Here is an 18,269-nt window from a genome sequence, read left to right as displayed (position 1 = left end):
TTTTGACCCTGCAGGAGCCAGAATCTAGTACGAAATGAGTATTACAACTGATTCAAGACTTTGGTCGGGTGGTGGGATTTAAACTAAATAAACAGAAAACTAAGGTATTGGAACGGAACTTGACAGCTACAGAGTCAGAACGGTTTCAGAGAGAGACAGAATTAAATGTGGTTAAAAAAGTAAAGTACCTAGGGGTAAACATAACAGCAAAAAATCTGAGTCTATTTAAGGATAACTACGAAAAATGTTGGTCAGAAATTAAGAGAGACTTAGATAGTTGGAATAAACTGAAACTTTCTTTGTTAGGCCGAATTGCTGCGATTAAGATGAATGTATTGCCAAAAATGTTGTTTTTATTTCAAACACTACAGATTGTTGACAAGACGGAGTGCTTCCGGAAGTGGCAGAGAGATATTTCTAAGTTTGTCTGGCAGGGCAAAAAGCCCAGAATTAAGTTTAAGATATTAACTGATGCGAAAGATAGAGGGGGCTTCGCCCTGCCGGACTTAAAGTTGTATTATGAGGCCGCAGCTTTCTGCTGGCTAAAAGATTGGCTACTTCTTGAAGACACTGATGTATTGGATTTGGAAGGTTTTAACAATGCGTTTGGATGGCATGCATACTTATGGTATGACAAGGTTAAGATCAATAAGGCCTTTAAGATCCATATACAGTGGTGCCCCGCAAGACGAATGCCTCGCAAGACGAAAAACCCGCAAGACGAAAGGGTTTTTCGGTTTTTGCGACGCTTCGCTAGACGATTTTCCCTATGGGCTTGCATCGCAAGACGAAAGCCCATAGGGAAATCTCGGGGACCTCTTTTAAATGCTGGCGGTGGGGAGCAAAGCCTTTTCCCCCCCTCCGGACTTCAGAAGAGGTCCAGGAAGGCCGGCGGGGGCGAAAGGCTTTGCTCCCCACCGCCAGCATTTTAAAAGCGGTCCGGGATAGCAGGGAAGCGCTTCCCGCTATCCCGGACGGCTTTTGAAGGCAGGCGGGCGGGGAGCAAAGACTTTTGCCCCCGCCCGCCTTCGGAAGAGGTCCTGGACCTCTTCCGAAGGCGGGCGGGGGGCAAAAGTCTTTGTCCCCCTGCCTGCCTTCCCGGGGGCTTTTAAATCGCCCCGGGACAGCTGAGAATTCCTCCGCTGTCCCGGGGCGATTTTAAAATGCTGGCCTCCGCTGTCCCGGGAAGGCAGGCGGGGGGGAAGCAAAGACTTTCGCCCCCGCCGGCCTTCAGAAGAGGTCGGGGGACAGACTGTCCCCAGACCTGGTCTGAAGGCGGTTCGCTTTCCATAGGAACGCATTAATTGATTTTTAATGCATTCCTATGGGAAACCGTGCTTCGCAAGACGAAAAACTCGCAAGACGAAAAGACTTGCGGAACGAATTAATTTCGTCTTGCGAGGCACCACTGTTGTCCGAAAAGCAGTGTTTAATGTCTGGACAAAATACAAAGACTTATTGGAAAACAAAACTCCAAGGTGGCTCTCACCTATGGAAGCTAAGGCCCGAAAAAGACCCAATACGGAGGCCTACTGGCCAAAATATTGGGAAATATTAGAAAAAGACGGAGACAATTGGAAACTGCAGAGTTTGGAGAAAATGAAGGATAAAGTGCGAGACTGGTTACAAATGACAAGAAGTTAGGGTTCCAGGTGGAGAAATCGAAATTGGAAACAGAACTGTTAGAACCAAAGACTAAGGTACTCTCTAGAATGTATAACTTGCTGCTAAAATGGAATACTCAAGATGAAACGGTTAAATCAGCTATGATAAGGTGGGCGCAGGACATTGGGCATAACATCATCTTTGAGGACTGGGAAAGGTTATGGACTACCGGGCTGAACTTTACTGCATGTAATGCTTTGAAAGAAAATGTAATGAAAATGATTTATAGATGGTACATGACCCCAGTCAAACTTGCAAAAATATACCACCTGTCTGATAATAAATGTTGGAAATGTAAAGAAAGTGAAGGAACATTCTTTCACCTCTGGTGGACATGCCCTAAAGTGAAGGCTTTCTGGGAAATGATATATAATGAACTGAAAAAGGTATTTAAGTGTACCTTCACTAAGAAACCAGAGGCCTTCCTTTTGGGTATTGTCGGCCAAGGGGTGGTAAAGAAGGATCGAACATTTTTTATGTACGCAACAACAGCAGCAAGGATACTTCTCGCGAAGCATTGGAAAACCCAAGATCTACCCACACTGGAAGAATGGCAGATGCAACTGATAGACTATATGGAACTGGCCGAGATGACTGGCAGAATCCGAGACCTGGGAGAGGAGAGGATGGAAGAAGACTGGAAGAAATTCAAGATGTATTTACAAAAGTATTGTAATTTGGTTGAATGTTAAGTAGGTTGCTAAATCAGAAATAATTGAGCACCATTAAATTAGATAGAATTAGGAAGATAAGTGAGATTGAGAAAGTAAAAATCTTTTGGAGAATTATCAGATTATAAACTAAATTTGTGGGACACAAAAACGCAAACAAGGCGACAAATTGCTGATAAAAACTTTTAATGATGGAAATAGGAGCGGGAGACGTGAGGAAGTCCAAATAAGTTGTGAAAATATGTTATGACATATGTTGTATTGTGAACTACTTATGTATCTATATGGAAAATCTTAATAAAATATTTTTTTAAAAAAAGTGTTCAAGCAAGGTTGTATTTTAACTGCTACCTGTTCATACACTTTGATTTTTGTGTGTGTGTGAATTTGTATTTAATAGTCATAATTTCCTACAGATTGTTGTAACAGAGTTAGCGCTTCATAAACTTTCAGTTGGGTTCGGTTCACATGTTTGAAATAACAAAGCAACAACATCAAAGAAATGGGTGACTTGTTTCTCACTAATTATATAGCAAGAAGTGAGGGAGAAAGAGTATTGCTTTATTTAGTAATGTATGATGACGCCTGAACTAATAAATGTGGGTGTTGGTTAGTACTTGGTTATATAAAAGAGGAAAATGATACTGAGTAAGAACCTGACACATTGTTCTAGTCCAAACTCAGCTGTTTATCTTTACATATTAGTAGTGCATCAGTATACATGCCAAGATGAATATTTTAGTAGAGGATACAGTAAAAAAGTAAATAAAACCCTATGTTGAATATGCCCTTAACTGACTGTATCAGCTTGGTTGTTGTTTCTTGTCATTGATGGTACATTGGTACCTCGGGTTAAGTACTTAATTCGTTCCGGAGGTCCGTACTTAACCTGAAACTGTTCTTAACCTGAAGCACCACTTTAGCTAATAGGGCCTCCCGCTGCTGCCGTGTCGCCGGAGCACGATTTCTGTTCTCATCCTGAAGCAAAGTTCGTAACCCGAGGTACTATTTCTGGGTTAGTGGAGTCTGTAACCTGAAGCGTATGTAACCTGAAGCGTATGTAACCTGAAGCGTATGTAACCTGAAGCGTATGTAACCTGAAGCGTATGTAACCCGAGGTACCACTGTATATTAAATTGCCAAGGAGGGTGTTTGGGTAACACTTACTTCAGAGACACTTTTTCATGGTGATTGAAATAGAATCTTAAATTTCAAAACAAAATTCTAAAACACACTGCCCATGTTGTGATATGCTTCATTTATTTATATTTATTTACAAGCATCAGTTAAGTACATTTGGCCTTCCATTAGTCTCTGAAGTCTTCTCAAGGTTAGTCCTTATCTTGCACCCTGTAAGAGATGTCAATTCAGCATTGCTGAGTAAATGCTGTGCCAGCAGATTATGAGCTTGAAAGTGTGTTTTTGAAAGCAATACGGTGGTTTGTTCTGTAGCACAGCATTATTGAGGGTAACTAAACAGCCATGGTTTTAATTAGAGCTTTGTTTGCTTTTTGTAAGGAAAAAAACACTATCTGTGAAGAGATCTTCATTGTAGGATGCATCTGGTTTTCCAAGTCTGAAGTACAGAACCATGAATCAAGCATTTTACCGGGTTTTAGCCATTTAGCCACTCCTGTTCAGAGTAATATGGATATAAAGGATATTGGGGGGGGGGGCCATCTCTCATTTTAATCACCAATAGCTGTTGTAATGTCAACAAGTATTGATATTGATTCTGCATTCTGCAGAATGTGCAATTTATTAAATAAATACTTTTGTAACTCACCTTTCGGAAAATTTCTAACAAGGCAGCACTTTTCTAAAAATTTCTAACAAGGCAGCATGTTTTTCCAGACATCTGGGATTTAACTGGAAACGTGTGCTTTTCTGTGTGTGTTGTTCAAAATATTTTATAACTTTGTATACGTAATGTACTCCCGAATTGTATATAAACTGCTTTGGAAACATTTGTGTTAAAAGATAATATAGAACTGCAGTAAAAATATACCTAAACCTTTGCAGATTAATATAATCAGCAGAATTCAAAGAGATGTGTTTAGCTAATCATCCGAAACAGATAATTTAATTACTCAAATATCAAGTTTTGTAAATCTGTTTTCACCACCCATTAAGGATGTGGGCTTTAATAATGGAAGCTTCCTGGTTTTGCCTTGTAAATAAGGCAGAAGACTGGTCCAATAGCTAGAAATTTTGCGGAAATGGTTATGTGGTGAGGACAAAGGGTCCTGTAAGGGCCATCAAATGGCCATGTAAGACTGTTATCATGCTGCAGTATACGTGGCTGGCAACAAGTAGCCATGACAACTCCTTAGCGACTCATACTTAGGCCATTTCTTCACCAGGAAGCTAGCCTGGTTATTCCAGGAATTTTCTATATTTGTTTAGATTTTAACACTTGCTGAATCCAGGAATGGTCTCAGCATACAGCTGGAACCCCTTACCCCTTATTTTAATTGGTGTAGGGAAAACTGTGTTTTTTCTTACTTCATTGCAATTCTGAGATGGAATGTTTTCCTTGTAATGAAATTTTCACTGAAAACGTAGTTGAGATAGTGGTGATTTGGCCATATCAGACCAGCCTGTTACAGGCTGCTTTTGGATTTTAGGCACATGAGTGAGATACAAGTTTAGAAAAAGAATAGTATGTATGAAAGAATATGTATTGCATTAACAACTCTGATTTTCCTATCGTTAACAGATGGGAATGATAGAAGAGGAAATTCAGATGTTAAAGTTAGCATCACTGGTCCACAGAAAACAGTTGTAGGCACCACCTGTGCTGTGAAAAACAACTTTTCCTGTGATAGAAATGAATGATGAAGTTATCTTCTATTTCTAGCACTCAGATCTTATACAGCCCTCATTCTATTGTTGCTTTGCTTAGCTCTAGTTTACTCTCGCTAGTGTGATCCAGCCTGCAGCAAATTGCTTTTGATTCTTACCACAGTTTCATTAGGAGTTATAAGAGGTCTGACTTTGTATAACTCTTTGGGTGCAGATCTTGGACTAGTAACTATCTTGCAGTGTATAAAAATGAAGATTTAAATAATACAAATGGAATGTTCCATTCTATTAACAGTTTCAAGAAAATATACATGACTTGGTCAAAATGTACATTTATTGATTTTTCAATTGGATATTTTAATTCTTAAAGCTATATGATCCTCTGATGTAGCAAGACTATTGTATTGGCTTTTTGTGTTCATATATTATGGAAATTCAAGAATGAGAAAGTTTGAAAACTAGTAACACATAATTTGCTTAAACAAAAAATATATATACAGGGGGATTTATTTATTTTTAAACTGAGTAGCTTGCCACAACAGATGGAACAGAGCATTGCGAACTCTGCATTTGAAAGCTCTTGCAGTTAAATTTAATAACTGCTTTAGGGGTGTGTTTTTTAGTTTCTGTGAACACATATTACTTATCTTGAATTTCCAGAAAAATAAGTACACTCAAATTGCCATCTCTACCATGACAATCATTGTGCCTGTTATTATGTTCATCAACAGGGTTAACATAGTGTGAGTTGCCCACAGTGTAATTTTATTTTGCTGCTATCGCATGTGGCCAAAAATAATACCATTGCATTTGATATAGTAGTACCCAAATGGACCAGAATCTACAAATATGGGCAAGAGCATTTTTTAAATCTAATCTGATGAAAACCCCCATTCTGTAGAAATATGAGGCTCTCAAAAATCCAGCACAGTCGGTCCTAACACCCTCCACTGCTTCTGAGCTGAGAGCTGAGGAGGAAGCCAGAGGTCCCCCCCTCCCCCGCAGTTTTACTGGATCTTGGAAACACCTGAAGCACTTTCAAAGCTGTGCAACATCAAAGATGATGACTTCAGGCAGTCAAGATGTGCAGACCTCTGAATATGGTGCTTTGGCATATTTGTGGTAGTTGGATAAGTAGCTTGGCACAATATATACCAAAGGAGTTTCAGAAATTCAGTATTGTAGAAACCCCAAACGTAAGTAATCGTCACATAGTCCTATGAATACAATTCTATGATTCTATGTTTTCTTAGAAAAACCCCAGTGTGTTCAGTGGACCTAGTAAGTGTGACTTACAATTATAGTCTTAAACTGACAGGAGGTTTGTTTGTTTGTTTGTTTGTTTGTTTGTTTGTATTTTTAGTCACTGTTTATGTATTTATTTGCTCAGCATTCAAAATTAGCCAGGCACCAGTCACATTTTGCACCAGGCAGCCGGCCTGTTGCAACTGGATGGAGATGTCCGGATGCCACCCTTGGAATCTCCATTTGCCTGGCTGCAGTCGCCTTGTCTGCTGGGCACAGCAGGAGCAAAAGACACACATCTGTTGCTGCCACACTACCCTTCAAACCACCAAATTTGCCTGGCAGCAATCAATCAATCAATCAATAGCTGCTGTCCTTTGCTGCAGCGCTACCCTGCAAACCACCTGATAAGCCTGGCAGCATGTGTGTATGTGTATATATTATTGCTGCTGGGCTGCCTGGTCTGCTAGCATGGCAATAATAATAATAATAATAATAATAATAATAATAATAATAATAATAATAATAATAATAATGGCGCCTAGGCATTTTGTTTTGGCACCCACAACCTACATCCCAGGGGCCACAGGGCTCCTAGCTTTCCTATCCCAGTTTCCAAAACTATTTGCTTTGTATTATTTGCTGGTGTTGTCTTTTTTAATATGTATGTGTGTGTGTGTGTGTTTTGTACATTTTTGGGGGGGGTACATGTTTTGTGTTAACTAACCGGAGAGCTTTGTGTACTGAAAGTACAATAACAAATTAAATAACTGTCACATTAAATTTCACTACTCTACTACATGGTAACCCTTGAGAAGAAGGTAAGATATGAGGACCTATTGTATAGAATACTACCAGCTTGCCTGCATTCCTTTTTAGCTCCCCTTATTGTCTGCATGGATCTATTTTGTTAAAGTCTTTGCTTGTTTTTGTTCTCAGTTGGACAATAATTTCTTTTTCTAAAGGGAGCTTTCTTGCCTCCCACTAATAGCATCTTACTCCTGCTGGGCTGTAGCACACACACACATAGACCATAGTGGTAACCTTTAAGCCATTTATAGTGGGCTCTTCCTTGACAATATTTGCCAGGGAGAAGCAGGAGAGAGATGGATAACAAATTTACATTCATTTCTGCCTAATGTAAACCTTTACTGTAATTATTCCACAAATTTTACAGAAGGGTGTTCAATACTAAATTTTCTGTTAGTGTGCTAATGATACCAAGGTCAGAATGATTATGTTATACTGTGTCCTTCTTAGCTCACTTAGTGTATTAAGACTTCCTCATTAGTTCTGTTCAGCCAACCTTCAGTATTGATAAGTATGACACATTTCCTAAGGCTTTGCCTCCAAGTATTTGGATTTCTCATGTGACCATTCTCACTAGTATTCAAAGTACTTCTACCTAAGTTTCCATATACTTATTATGCTTCACCCTACCCCATAATTGAATATGTTTCTCCCCATCGCCCCAAAACTTAGTTGTCACCCTATCAGGGTTAGGAGTAACCTGGTGGAAGAAAATGCCAGTTTCTCACTTATTCTAGTTCACTGACATTTAATTCCTCCTCCTAGTATTGACAGTGAGCTTAAATACAGCCTGTGGGGAAGAGCAGGGAGAAAAGGGGGATATATGGTGCAAGAGGAACTATTGGAGTGTAATAAGCTAAGTGCTTAAGACACATCGGGCAAGGCATGGCCAACAGGTCTTAACTATTTGGAGCAACTGTACTGTATATTAAATCTACAACTTTGTGTCCCGTCCCCCCCAAGCCTAGAGCACGCTTCCTCAACTTGGCCCTCCAGATGTTATTGGCCTACAACTCCCATGACCCCTAGCTAGCAGGACCAGTGGTCAGGGATGATGGGAATTGTAGTCTCAAAACATCTGGAGGGCCGAGGCTGAGGAAGCCTGTCCTAGAGGAATGTGGAGCATAAAGATGGGTGACACCTGGCTTGAGAGCAGTACATGTGAAAAGGATCTAGGAGTCTTGGTTGACCACAAACTTGACATGAGCCAACAGTGTGACGCGGCAGCTAAAAAAGCCAATGCAATTCTGGGCTGCATCAATAGGAGTATAGCATCTAGATCAAGGGAAGTAATAGTGCCACTGTATTCTGCTCTGGTCAGACCTCACCTGGAGTACTGTGTCCAGTTCTGGGCACCACAGTTCAAGAAGGACACTGACAAACTGGAACGTGTCCAGAGGAGGGCAACCAAAATGGTCAAAGGCCTGGAAACGATGCCCTATGAGGAACGGCTAAGGGAGCTGGGCATGTTTAGCCTGGAGAAGAGGAGGTTAAGGGGTGATATGATAGCCATGTTCAAATATATAAAAGGATGTCACATAGAGGAGGGAGAAAGGTTGTTTTCTGCTGCTCCAGAGAAGTGGACACGGAACAATGGATCCAAACTACAAGAAAGAAGATTCCACCTAAACATTAGGAAGAACTTCCTGACAGTAAGAGCTGTTCGACAGTGTAATTTGCTGCCAAGGAGTGTGGTGGAGTCTCCTTCTTTGGAGGTCTTTAAGCAGAGGCTTGACAACCATATGTCAGGAGTGCTCTGATGGTGTTTCCTGCTTGGCAGGGGGTTGGACTCGATGGCTCTTGTGGTCTCTTCCAACTCTATGATTCTATGATTCATAGTATTTAAAACTTGATGATCCTTCTGTATGGAATTAGTGTACTAAAAGAGTAGTGTTGGTTAAGCAAGCAAAAAAAGATGCATCTATTCATTTATTTGATATACTCTGGACTTGTGCAGTTTGTAAATTAGTGACTGAAAGAAAATGGTTCTCCTCAGTCTTTTCACTTGTAGTAGTCTCGTATGTCTTCTTGCAGTTATTCAGCAACTGAAAATGTTTTATATATATCTTGACAATCTAGAGCAGACTGTCATAGCTCTGTATTTAACACAACTTCTAAAATTTGAAAGCTTAGTGACCCACAGTGATTTAATTGGTTCTTAATATAGTATGACATCGAATAAGCCAAAATCTGACAGTGGGTTTCGTATGTATTCTTAGATACATGAAGCCTAACCTCCTAGCAGGGTCTCCTGAAATGAATTGAAGTTTCAGAATATCATCTTGCTTGATTTCACCATTTGTTTGTTCATTAAGCAGACCATTTTCAGATTCTGCTAATCTGCAGTTTATATTTTCACTCATTACATTTATCCTTCATCTTTCTCCTAGGAGCCCAAGGTAGCATGCCTGTTTCTTCCACTCCCCATTCCACCGCATTTTATCCTCACAACATCTCTAGGAACACAAAGTTTGGCCCCCTCCAAAATGTAAGCAGACAGTAAGGAATGCTACTAAAAAATTTGAAGAGCACATTGCTAAAAAACATTAAGATCAACAGCAGTAAGTCCTTTAAATATATAGCCGTTGCCCGTCTAGGCATGCAGTTCGACTGTTTGAGTGAGTTTTGTGAGTGTTATTCGGCATTCCCCCTCCCAAAAAAGATCAACAACTCTGGGCAATCCTCCCCAAAAGCTGAACAACTCTGGGCCATCTCTATTTTCTTAAATTAGAGTCCCTAAAAGTAGGGGCCATCTTATACACGGGAGTGTGTTATACACAGAAAAATACAGTATTTAGTGTTATTTCTGGAAATGTATACTCAATTCTGACCGAACTAAGCCTAATGTATATTGTGCTCAGGGTGGCTTAGTTCGGTCAGAATCGAGGATACACTTTCAGAGTTAACATTGAATACAGTGGTACCTTGGTTTACAACCAAGATCTGTTTGTAAACCCAAACAGGTTGTAACCCAAGGCACGCTTTTGCCAGTGGGGCCTCCCCCCCCCCCCCCAAGGGTTGTAATCCAAAAAAAGGTTGCAAACCGCGACACGAAAGACTCTCCTCCTGCCAGAGAGGGGAGTGGTTGTGGGCGGGAGCCGTCTCCACCTCAAGCAGGGGGCGTTTGCCCCCTGTCTCCCACTCACCTGGCTGGCGCCCACGCCCACAGCCACGCACCCAACCAGGTGCCTACAAGGGGGCGTGTACAGCAGCCTAAATTGCTGCGGCGCCAGCCTCCCAGCCTCACTTTTCGTCGTCCCGTCGCAAGTCAAGAGGTCATCACAGAGCTCACTGAAGACAGGGAAGTATATTGCTTCGTGGCTGAAAAGGGGGTTTCGTGTTCTCCCGCTGCGGGTTGGCTTAGTCTGTGCATATTAGGTTTAAATACACCTAATTTTCTCTTCGCTTGGGCCGGAGCGATCACAACCCCCTTTAGCGATCGTGCAACTTCCCTGCCGGCCGGGCAGCCCGACTTTGGGTCTGCTACTGTGTGTGTGTGTGTGCACTGATCTGCGTGTGTGTTGAACAGTGCCTCCCATGCGTTTTCTGAGAGTGCCTTCTGCCAGCTTGCCCGTGTCGAAGGGCTAGGTGTGGCCATCGCCTACGCCTTCAATTTTGGGTATTCCGTTAAAGGAATCCGGCGGTCGTGTATTCTGTCCGATGCCTGCTTGGCGGGAGGCCATGGCACGACCCTCGGTGACATCAGGGGAGAGCTTATAGTTGGATTAGCATCAACAGGCTCCACCTACTGGTGAATAAACCCCCTTGTTTTAGACTCACCCCTCTCTGAGTGGGTGGAGTCAGCTGACCTAATCCAATGCCTAAGCCAATACCTTTTCACTTGCTGTAATCAATAAAGTTGTGGCCTTTTCTTGCCCATTAACCTTATATCACGTGTCCTTGTGTTTTCATTCCACTTTGCGGGGATCGGGTCCTCAAACCACAACTTCTGGGTTTGACGTGTTTGTAACCCAAAACGTATGCAAACCAAGACGTATGCAAACCAAGGTACCACTGTACATGACTTCTGGTAAATAAGCCACCTTAGACCCTTAGACGTTAGTGGGCCATGAAAATTTGTGCCCCAGACTTTCTAGACTTGTCTACCCATGTTCTATCTGAAACCCAAGGGCCACATTGCTTGCCAGATGTGAATCCCCCCCAGCTCCCCCCCCCACACTAAGAGTGCTCTTGTGCACAGGTACTCCTTATGAGTTCCCACCAGGCATCTGGCTGGTCGCTGTGAGAAGAGAATGCTGGACTAGATGGGCCATTGCCCTGATCAAGCAGATTCTTCTTATGTTGATAATATTCTTTAAAAAGTGCAAGTTTAAACCGTATGTAATTGTTTAGACTGGTATTACAGTAGCTAAATTATGATTATGTTAAAAAAAAAATCACCCAATGCTAATATTAAGCACCAGTTTTTTTTCCTGGAGTTGATTAGTATGCTGATTGTTGTAATACTTCTGGATGACACACTTATAAACATTTCCGTGTGATTTGTCTCTGTAAAAATAAAGCAGATTCCTAAATTACTGCATTGGTTGAATTTTTGGTCTAGCCCCAAAGGAAATGATGAGGTGCAAGTCTCCGCTATGGCCACACGGGGTCATCCTGAGACAACTAAATGCAAGAAACGTAGGGTTTCCACCAAGATTCCTTCATTGTTTATAATATTCAATAACCCAAGGATTATGGAAGAACAATTTGCAATCAACAGTATGTTTATATAAATGATATTATGGGTACAATTTTCTGTTTGCTTACGAGAAATTAAAGTCGTAACAATTAAAAACAAAACACATAGTAAGGTAATAGTATCTTAGTGGGCTTTGGAAGAAATGTCCAAGCTTTTAATCTTTCCCTATTTGATCCATTGTATCATGTAACTAGACTCCAGAATTTTTAAGTCATTCATGTTGACTGTGTTTATTATGCTGAGTAAACTAGGCACACTGAAATTGAACCCTTAACTTGGTGACTTGGCTGCAGTCCTGTATGCTGTTACGTAACAGTAACCCCCATTAAATTTAGTGGGATTTACATCTGAGCAGACAAGTGTAAGATTTGGGCTGTTGGTAAAGCAATAGCACATTGCTTTTTGCTCATGTAAAGTAATGTTCAGTTACAGAAAAATTACAATTAATTGCCAAGATGCGATTCATGTTGATTAAAAAAAAGAGGTGGCTGAAAAAGAATGTGCATAAGGGAGAGAGCTGTATTTCCTTTCAATGGATGCTGTATGTTAAGAAATTTTGTATACCTTGTCCTTAAAGAAATATTTTTAGTAGTGTATATTGTTTAATTCAAACGCTCTTTGATCGGAGTGAAAAGTGTAAGACCACAAATAGTAAATTCAGCATTAAAATCAGAAAGCAGTGCAGATAACAGACACAAACATACAAGTGTTGAACAAAATGCATTAAATGAAATGTCTGCACATAAGACTCTTGGTCTTTTCAAAGAAGACTGCTAGGCTGTGAAGAAAATCGAATGCACTTTACAGTCTGGAAAAAGTATGGAGGATCTAACCACAATTGGAAAGATATTTTCAGGTGTGTCGGTATCATTGCTAAGCAGTATGTACTTGAACTTTATTATAAGGATTAGCAAACCAGTGTTGATCTCATCCTGTTTGGTATTGCTACACACACAAACATATTGCCCTCAGGCAAGAGGTTGGAAGCTTTACTGATAGTTGCTTTCAGAGTCTTCCGACTGAAAGGTGGGGTTTTTAATGTGTTCTGCATCTTTATACATGTAATATCTAGGTTGGATGACTGTAACATGCTTTATATCATGGGTGGGCAAACTAAGACCCGAGGGCCAGATCCGGCCCAATCACCTTCTAAATCCGGCCCGCGGACGGTCCGGGAATCAGCGTGTTTTTACATGAGTAGAATGTGTGTTTTTATTTAAAATGCATCTCTGGGTTATTTGTGGGGCATAGGAATTCGTTCATCCCCCCCAAAAAATATAGTCTGGCCCCTCACAAGGTCTGAGAGACAGTGGACCGGCCCCCTGCTGAAAAGGTTTGCTGACCCCTGCTTTATATGATGCTATTCTAAAACAGACCTTACAGGAGATAAGTGAAACTAGACAAAAATTGTAACACTAAGTGTGTTTGATTTTTTTGCTGAGTGGTTTGTCCTGTAAATACTGATTAGGCTACTCTTGTGTTGTTAAATTTTAGCAAAGATATTTTGCAAAAATGTGACAGTTGGAATCCTTATAAAAACAAGATAAAAATATTTAAGTATTTAACTAGTTTTTAGGTACTTGCTGTGATTTTGCTAAAATGGGTTTTTCCTCTTTTGATGTTTATTAGCTGTAGATGGGTTTCTGAAAACTGACGAAAGACAAAGACTAGCCAGGGAAAGAAGAGAAGAAAGGGAAAAGTATCTTGGTAAGTTGACACTTTTCTTCCTTGGATGTAGCTGGACAGCCCACTCTGGGAAGGCATCCTTGAGGATCTAGGTGGCAGGCTTTAAGCCTAATTTCCCAGAGGTTGGGGGCATGTTCACTAGTCTTTCCTGCACTGACGATGGCTCTGGCTTGTTTTCTCAGTTTAGAACCAGAGGCATTTATTTTTTGAAAAAATAAAACAGGGACTGGAACGTGTCCAGAGGAAGGCAACCAAAATGGTCAAAAGCCTGGAAATGATGCCCTATGAGGAATGGCTAAGGGAGCTGGGCATGTTTAGCCTGGAGAAGAGGAGGCTAAGGAGTGATATGATAGCCATGTTCAAATATATAAAAGGATGTCACATAGAGGAGGGAGAAAGGTTGTTTTCTGCTGCTCCAGAGAAGCGGACACGGAGCAATGGATCCAAACTACAAGAAAGAAGATTCCACCTAAACCTTAGGAAGAACTTCCTGACAGTAAGAGCTGTTCGACAGTGGAATTTGCTGCCAAGGAGTGTGGTGGAGTCTCCTTCTTTGGAGGTCTTTAAGCAGAGGCTTGACAACCATACGTCAGGAGTGCTCTGATGGTGTTTCCTGCTTGGCAGGGGGTTGGACTTGATGGCCCTTGTGGTCTCTTCCAACTCTATGATTCTATGACTGCTAAGCATCAACTGCATAGACCTCCTCCTCTGGCTGTGCCCTGCTAGGCCAGGCTATTTAGGATAGTTTGGCTTGGGAAGGTTCTTGGCAGGAACAAAAGTCCTTAGGTACTCTTCCATACAACATTCACCCCCCCCCCAACCTCAGCCTCTCACCTTCCAGTCTGTTGGTGATATCAGCTCTAATATTTGTGAAGCATGAGGGCTCATGCCAATGGCTGTAGTGGCAATTGGGGTACCAGCACATGGGAAATAAGCTTTACTTTCATTTATGTCCAAGGTTATCAATTGTTACTGAATTTTCCACTTAACGATTTAGAAAAGTTGAACCATTTGATTGCTTCAGTGTGTGTGAGAGACAGAGAATGTACATTTGCACTTTAAAAAAACCTAAGCCACGCTAGTGGACCAAGACTTCCTTTTTTGTGTGTGTGTCTGCTGCGTCATTCTCTTTCAATATGTATGGCCCTTCATAGATTTGTGTTCTACATCAGAATAGGAGAATTTCTCTCTTTATTGAAGCTGCCAGGGAACAGCAAATCTTGGAAAAAGAAAGGAGAGCAAAGCTTCAGTATGAAAAGCAAATAGAAGAACGATGGAGGAAGCTGGAGGAGCAGAGGCAGAGGGAGGAGCAGAAAAGGGCGGCTGTTGAAGAAAAGAGAAGACAGAAGCTCAGAGAAGAAGAGGTATGCAGTGCTTTAGCATCCTGTACTTGAGGTGGGGACCTGTTTCAGCTGGTTTGGAGCATGCCCAACCTTCTGGGAGCCACATTACTATAGGAGGTGGGGCAAAACAAAATACCTCATCAAAATGAAAAAAAAAAAATCACCTGTGCCACCCCTTGTCACAAATGCACGTTCCCCAACCCTCTTTCCCTCTCTTGCTCTTTTTGTACACATACGTGCTTACAAGCAGTCACACACTCATACACACACCCTCTCTCAGTAGTGGGCAGCTTGGTGGGGTAGAGTGCTGACCTGACCTTTAATCGGCTGCTTCACAGCTACTTACCGACAGGTAGAGGAGGAGGTGGAAGTGAGGTTAGTGCAGTGCAAGCATACCAACAAAGTCAATCCATTGCTTCCTGGATTGCAGATAGATGCATGTCCATAGGACTCACATAGAGGCAAGTGTGTATGGGTTAACAAAAGGAAGATGCTGAGGAACAGAAGGCCAAGCTGTAGATGTAGAGATCAGTAGTAAGAACCAGCTAGCAATTCAGCTGCAAGTATGAGGTGTGTTTTTTAAAAATAGCTGTGGCTCTTTTTGCTGAAGAGTGGTGTGCAGAGAGATGCCACCAAGTGACAGTAAACTGTCTGGTGCCATTAAGATGCTAGACAGGCCTCTGTGACACAGGGTACCAAATGTGACAGGCAGGAACGAGGTGTAGGTAGGCAAGCTGCTGCAGCATGTCTAGATCTGGAAGTTGGGTGTCACTGAGAGATGGGCATAGGAGTTGTTGCTCTGGATAATAATGGATCAAGGACTGCATGGGCACAGTAGGGGCCTGGAGAGACTTGAGTTCATGGTGAATGGTTGCTCTAACTTGGGAGCAGTGGGAAGGTGAACCTCTGCCATCTTTCCTTTGACTCCCAAAATTGTAGGTTAAGGTTGGTTGTCTAGAGCTGTTTCTGTGAACATTGATGCATTGAGGAAGGCGGGGGGGGGGGGGGGAGACAAGTCATTTTTGAGTTTTTTAGAAAAGCATGCTATGGCTCTTCCTCCTTGATGCAGTTTTTTGATAATAGTGAGAGTTGACTGGGTTACCTTCTGAACCAATAAGAGCTTGGCCTTTGAGGTGCGGTTTAGTCTTTGGGTTTGGCTTATGAATGTCCTAAATGACTACCAGTTTCTCTAAGTCACAAAAGGCTTAACCTGGACAGCATATTGATAAGTGACGCTTTTGTCCTTTATCATGAGGATTTATTATTCAGGCCCATGCCTAATATGTGCTAGGTTTTGTACAAAAGTAACAAAGTACAAGTCATTGTTTACCAGCTTTGCAGTTGATGTGTAAGTTATTGGTAAGAACCCACAGATCACTAGTTCAGTTCCCAAAAGTGGATCTACGTTATTCCTTGAAAGTCTCAAAGCCTTTCTAAGCAAACTGACAACTTCACCTTGCCAGTAGGAGTATCGTTTGTTATAAAGCCACCTGATGTTAGTGTTCACCCTACATGTAGAAAGCTAACCAGTTAGTGATAAAACACTTCTCTGTGATGAATAGGTTTGCCATGTGCAGTGCTCTTAAAAGAAGCTGTCCCTCTCGTTGCAGTCTTGGGTTTTATGGGTCCATGAAGGGGACTATACCATATGCCCTGGCTGGATGCTTGAATCACTTACTCTCCATCCCATATCGGTGAAATGTAGAATTCATTTACCATGTGAGAATTTACTGTGTTTTTATTTTGCCCTTCCTCCTGTCAAGTCACTCTATTTTATCCTCAAAACAATCCTGTAAGGTATATTATCCAGAGAGATTGTGAATGTGAGCTTTGTGACTCAGCAAAGATTTGAATGATTGCTTCCCTGTTCCAAATGCAACACTTCCATTCGACAAGGATAAACAAATACTACCCATGGAATATAAAATTCAGGTCTGAGAGTTCAGTATCATATTCCAGGGTTGCCATCTGCTGTGTGACAAAGGAATGTTACTTGGGAAACAGGTCAGGGGGTGGAGTGGGGGGTGGGAAGACAATTTATAGGGATCACCCTTGGAAGGAGAAATTATGAGGGGAGAAAAATGGAGTTTCTTTTCTTTCCCCCACCCATAAAAAAACTTGACACGATTTTAGCTAATGGAAAAAATAATGAAAACACCTAGCTATAGTAAATAAAAAATATTAATTCTTAAGCTGCTTAGCAGGTTTTCAGGTTGTTGTTGCTTTTTTTGAAAAATATAAAAATAATACGCCACCAAACTGGTGATTGCATACATTAAAGGAAGGTTTCTGTGTGATTGGAAGGAATCATTGCAGCAACTCACCACTGAGGCAGAAGACATAGCTCTGCTGAGATGACAGAGTTAATGCTTTCTCATGCATTATTCTTAAACAAATTAAGCCCAGGCAGAGCCACAGCAGCAATCTTGCCAGCAGGAGCAGATGCTTGGAGGTGATGTAACTTGTGTTGCTAACTTCAGCCTCTGTACTGACCTCAGTAGTGACTGCAGACAAAGGATACATATATTTTGAGGTGAGTGGACATGCCAATGCCTTATTTCCTCACTTCTCTTTACAGTATTGGTAAAAGGACCATTTTGAGCACTGCTTGTATGCATAGCTGGAATAAAGATTGAGTCTTTTTCTCCCCCTCTCCCTGTGACAAGGGCTCTTTAAGAAAGTCAGACCTGGATTCAGTTGTTGTTGCTTTCTGCAATAATTGCTTAGGAACGATTAGAGGCTATGATGCGGAGATCCATGGAAAGAAGTCAGCAGCTAGAGCAGAAACAGAAGAGATGGTCGTGGGGAGGAGCACTGGCTGCAGGCTCAGGCGACAGAGATGGTGAGTGAAGCAGCCTGGCTGCATTGCAGATTCCAAACTGCAAAGGCTTGGGATTAAAAAAAGAAAGCAAAATCTGTTGTGACAGTAGACTGTGATGTGTGAGGGAGAGGTTGTCGAGGTGCATCATTTAAAAAAGGATTTTGAGACTGCTTACTGTATTTCATGCCCTGGTATCTTCTTGGAAATGGGCCAACACCGAAGTTTCTCTACGCAGATTATATACCAGGCGTGGGGTAGGGGGAATTAAGACACCATGGAAAATAAACCACTGCATTGTCGATGGCTATAGGCTCTGTGTGACACTGCAGAACACAATTTATTTTTAGCTCAGGCACTCCTAAAATCTCAGGGGAGACTTCTCCATGATTGTGCAGTATTTACTGCTGGAAATGAATTGTTCTCTTTACCCTTTTTCTCTAGCTGCTCTCTTTTCAGTTCCGTTTCAAAGCAAGCTTCCTTTTTTTTAACCACCAACCATGTATTAGCTTTTATGTTGTTCA

General features: G+C 41.6%; 1 protein-coding gene across 10 annotated transcripts in view; it reads left to right on the top strand.

Moving 5' to 3' along the window:
- MAP7D2 (MAP7 domain containing 2) overlaps positions 1 to 18,269 on the top strand; it is a 51,746-nt gene that overhangs the window by 12,277 nt on the left and 21,200 nt on the right. For 9 of the 10 annotated variants that reach the window (XR_014167920.1, XM_081909185.1, XM_081909188.1 and 6 more), the window contains exons 2-4: positions 13,528 to 13,605; positions 14,785 to 14,948; positions 17,655 to 17,769. Coding sequence is in view for 9 of the 10 variants with exons in the window: in XM_081909185.1 (XP_081765311.1) it covers positions 13,528 to 13,605; positions 14,785 to 14,948; positions 17,655 to 17,769 (357 nt within the window). In the remaining variant the exon portion in view is untranslated. Of the gene's footprint in view, positions 1 to 13,527; positions 13,606 to 14,784; positions 14,949 to 17,016; positions 17,461 to 17,654; positions 17,770 to 18,269 lie in introns of those variants that run through there. The other variant, XM_081909191.1, reaches the window with a different exon arrangement.

Source organism: Podarcis melisellensis (assembly GCF_964234715.1).
Source record: "Podarcis melisellensis genome assembly, chromosome: 4".
NCBI classification, from domain to species: Eukaryota; Metazoa; Chordata; class Lepidosauria; order Squamata; family Lacertidae; genus Podarcis; species Podarcis melisellensis.
This window is presented reverse-complemented; position numbering and strand designations above follow the sequence as displayed.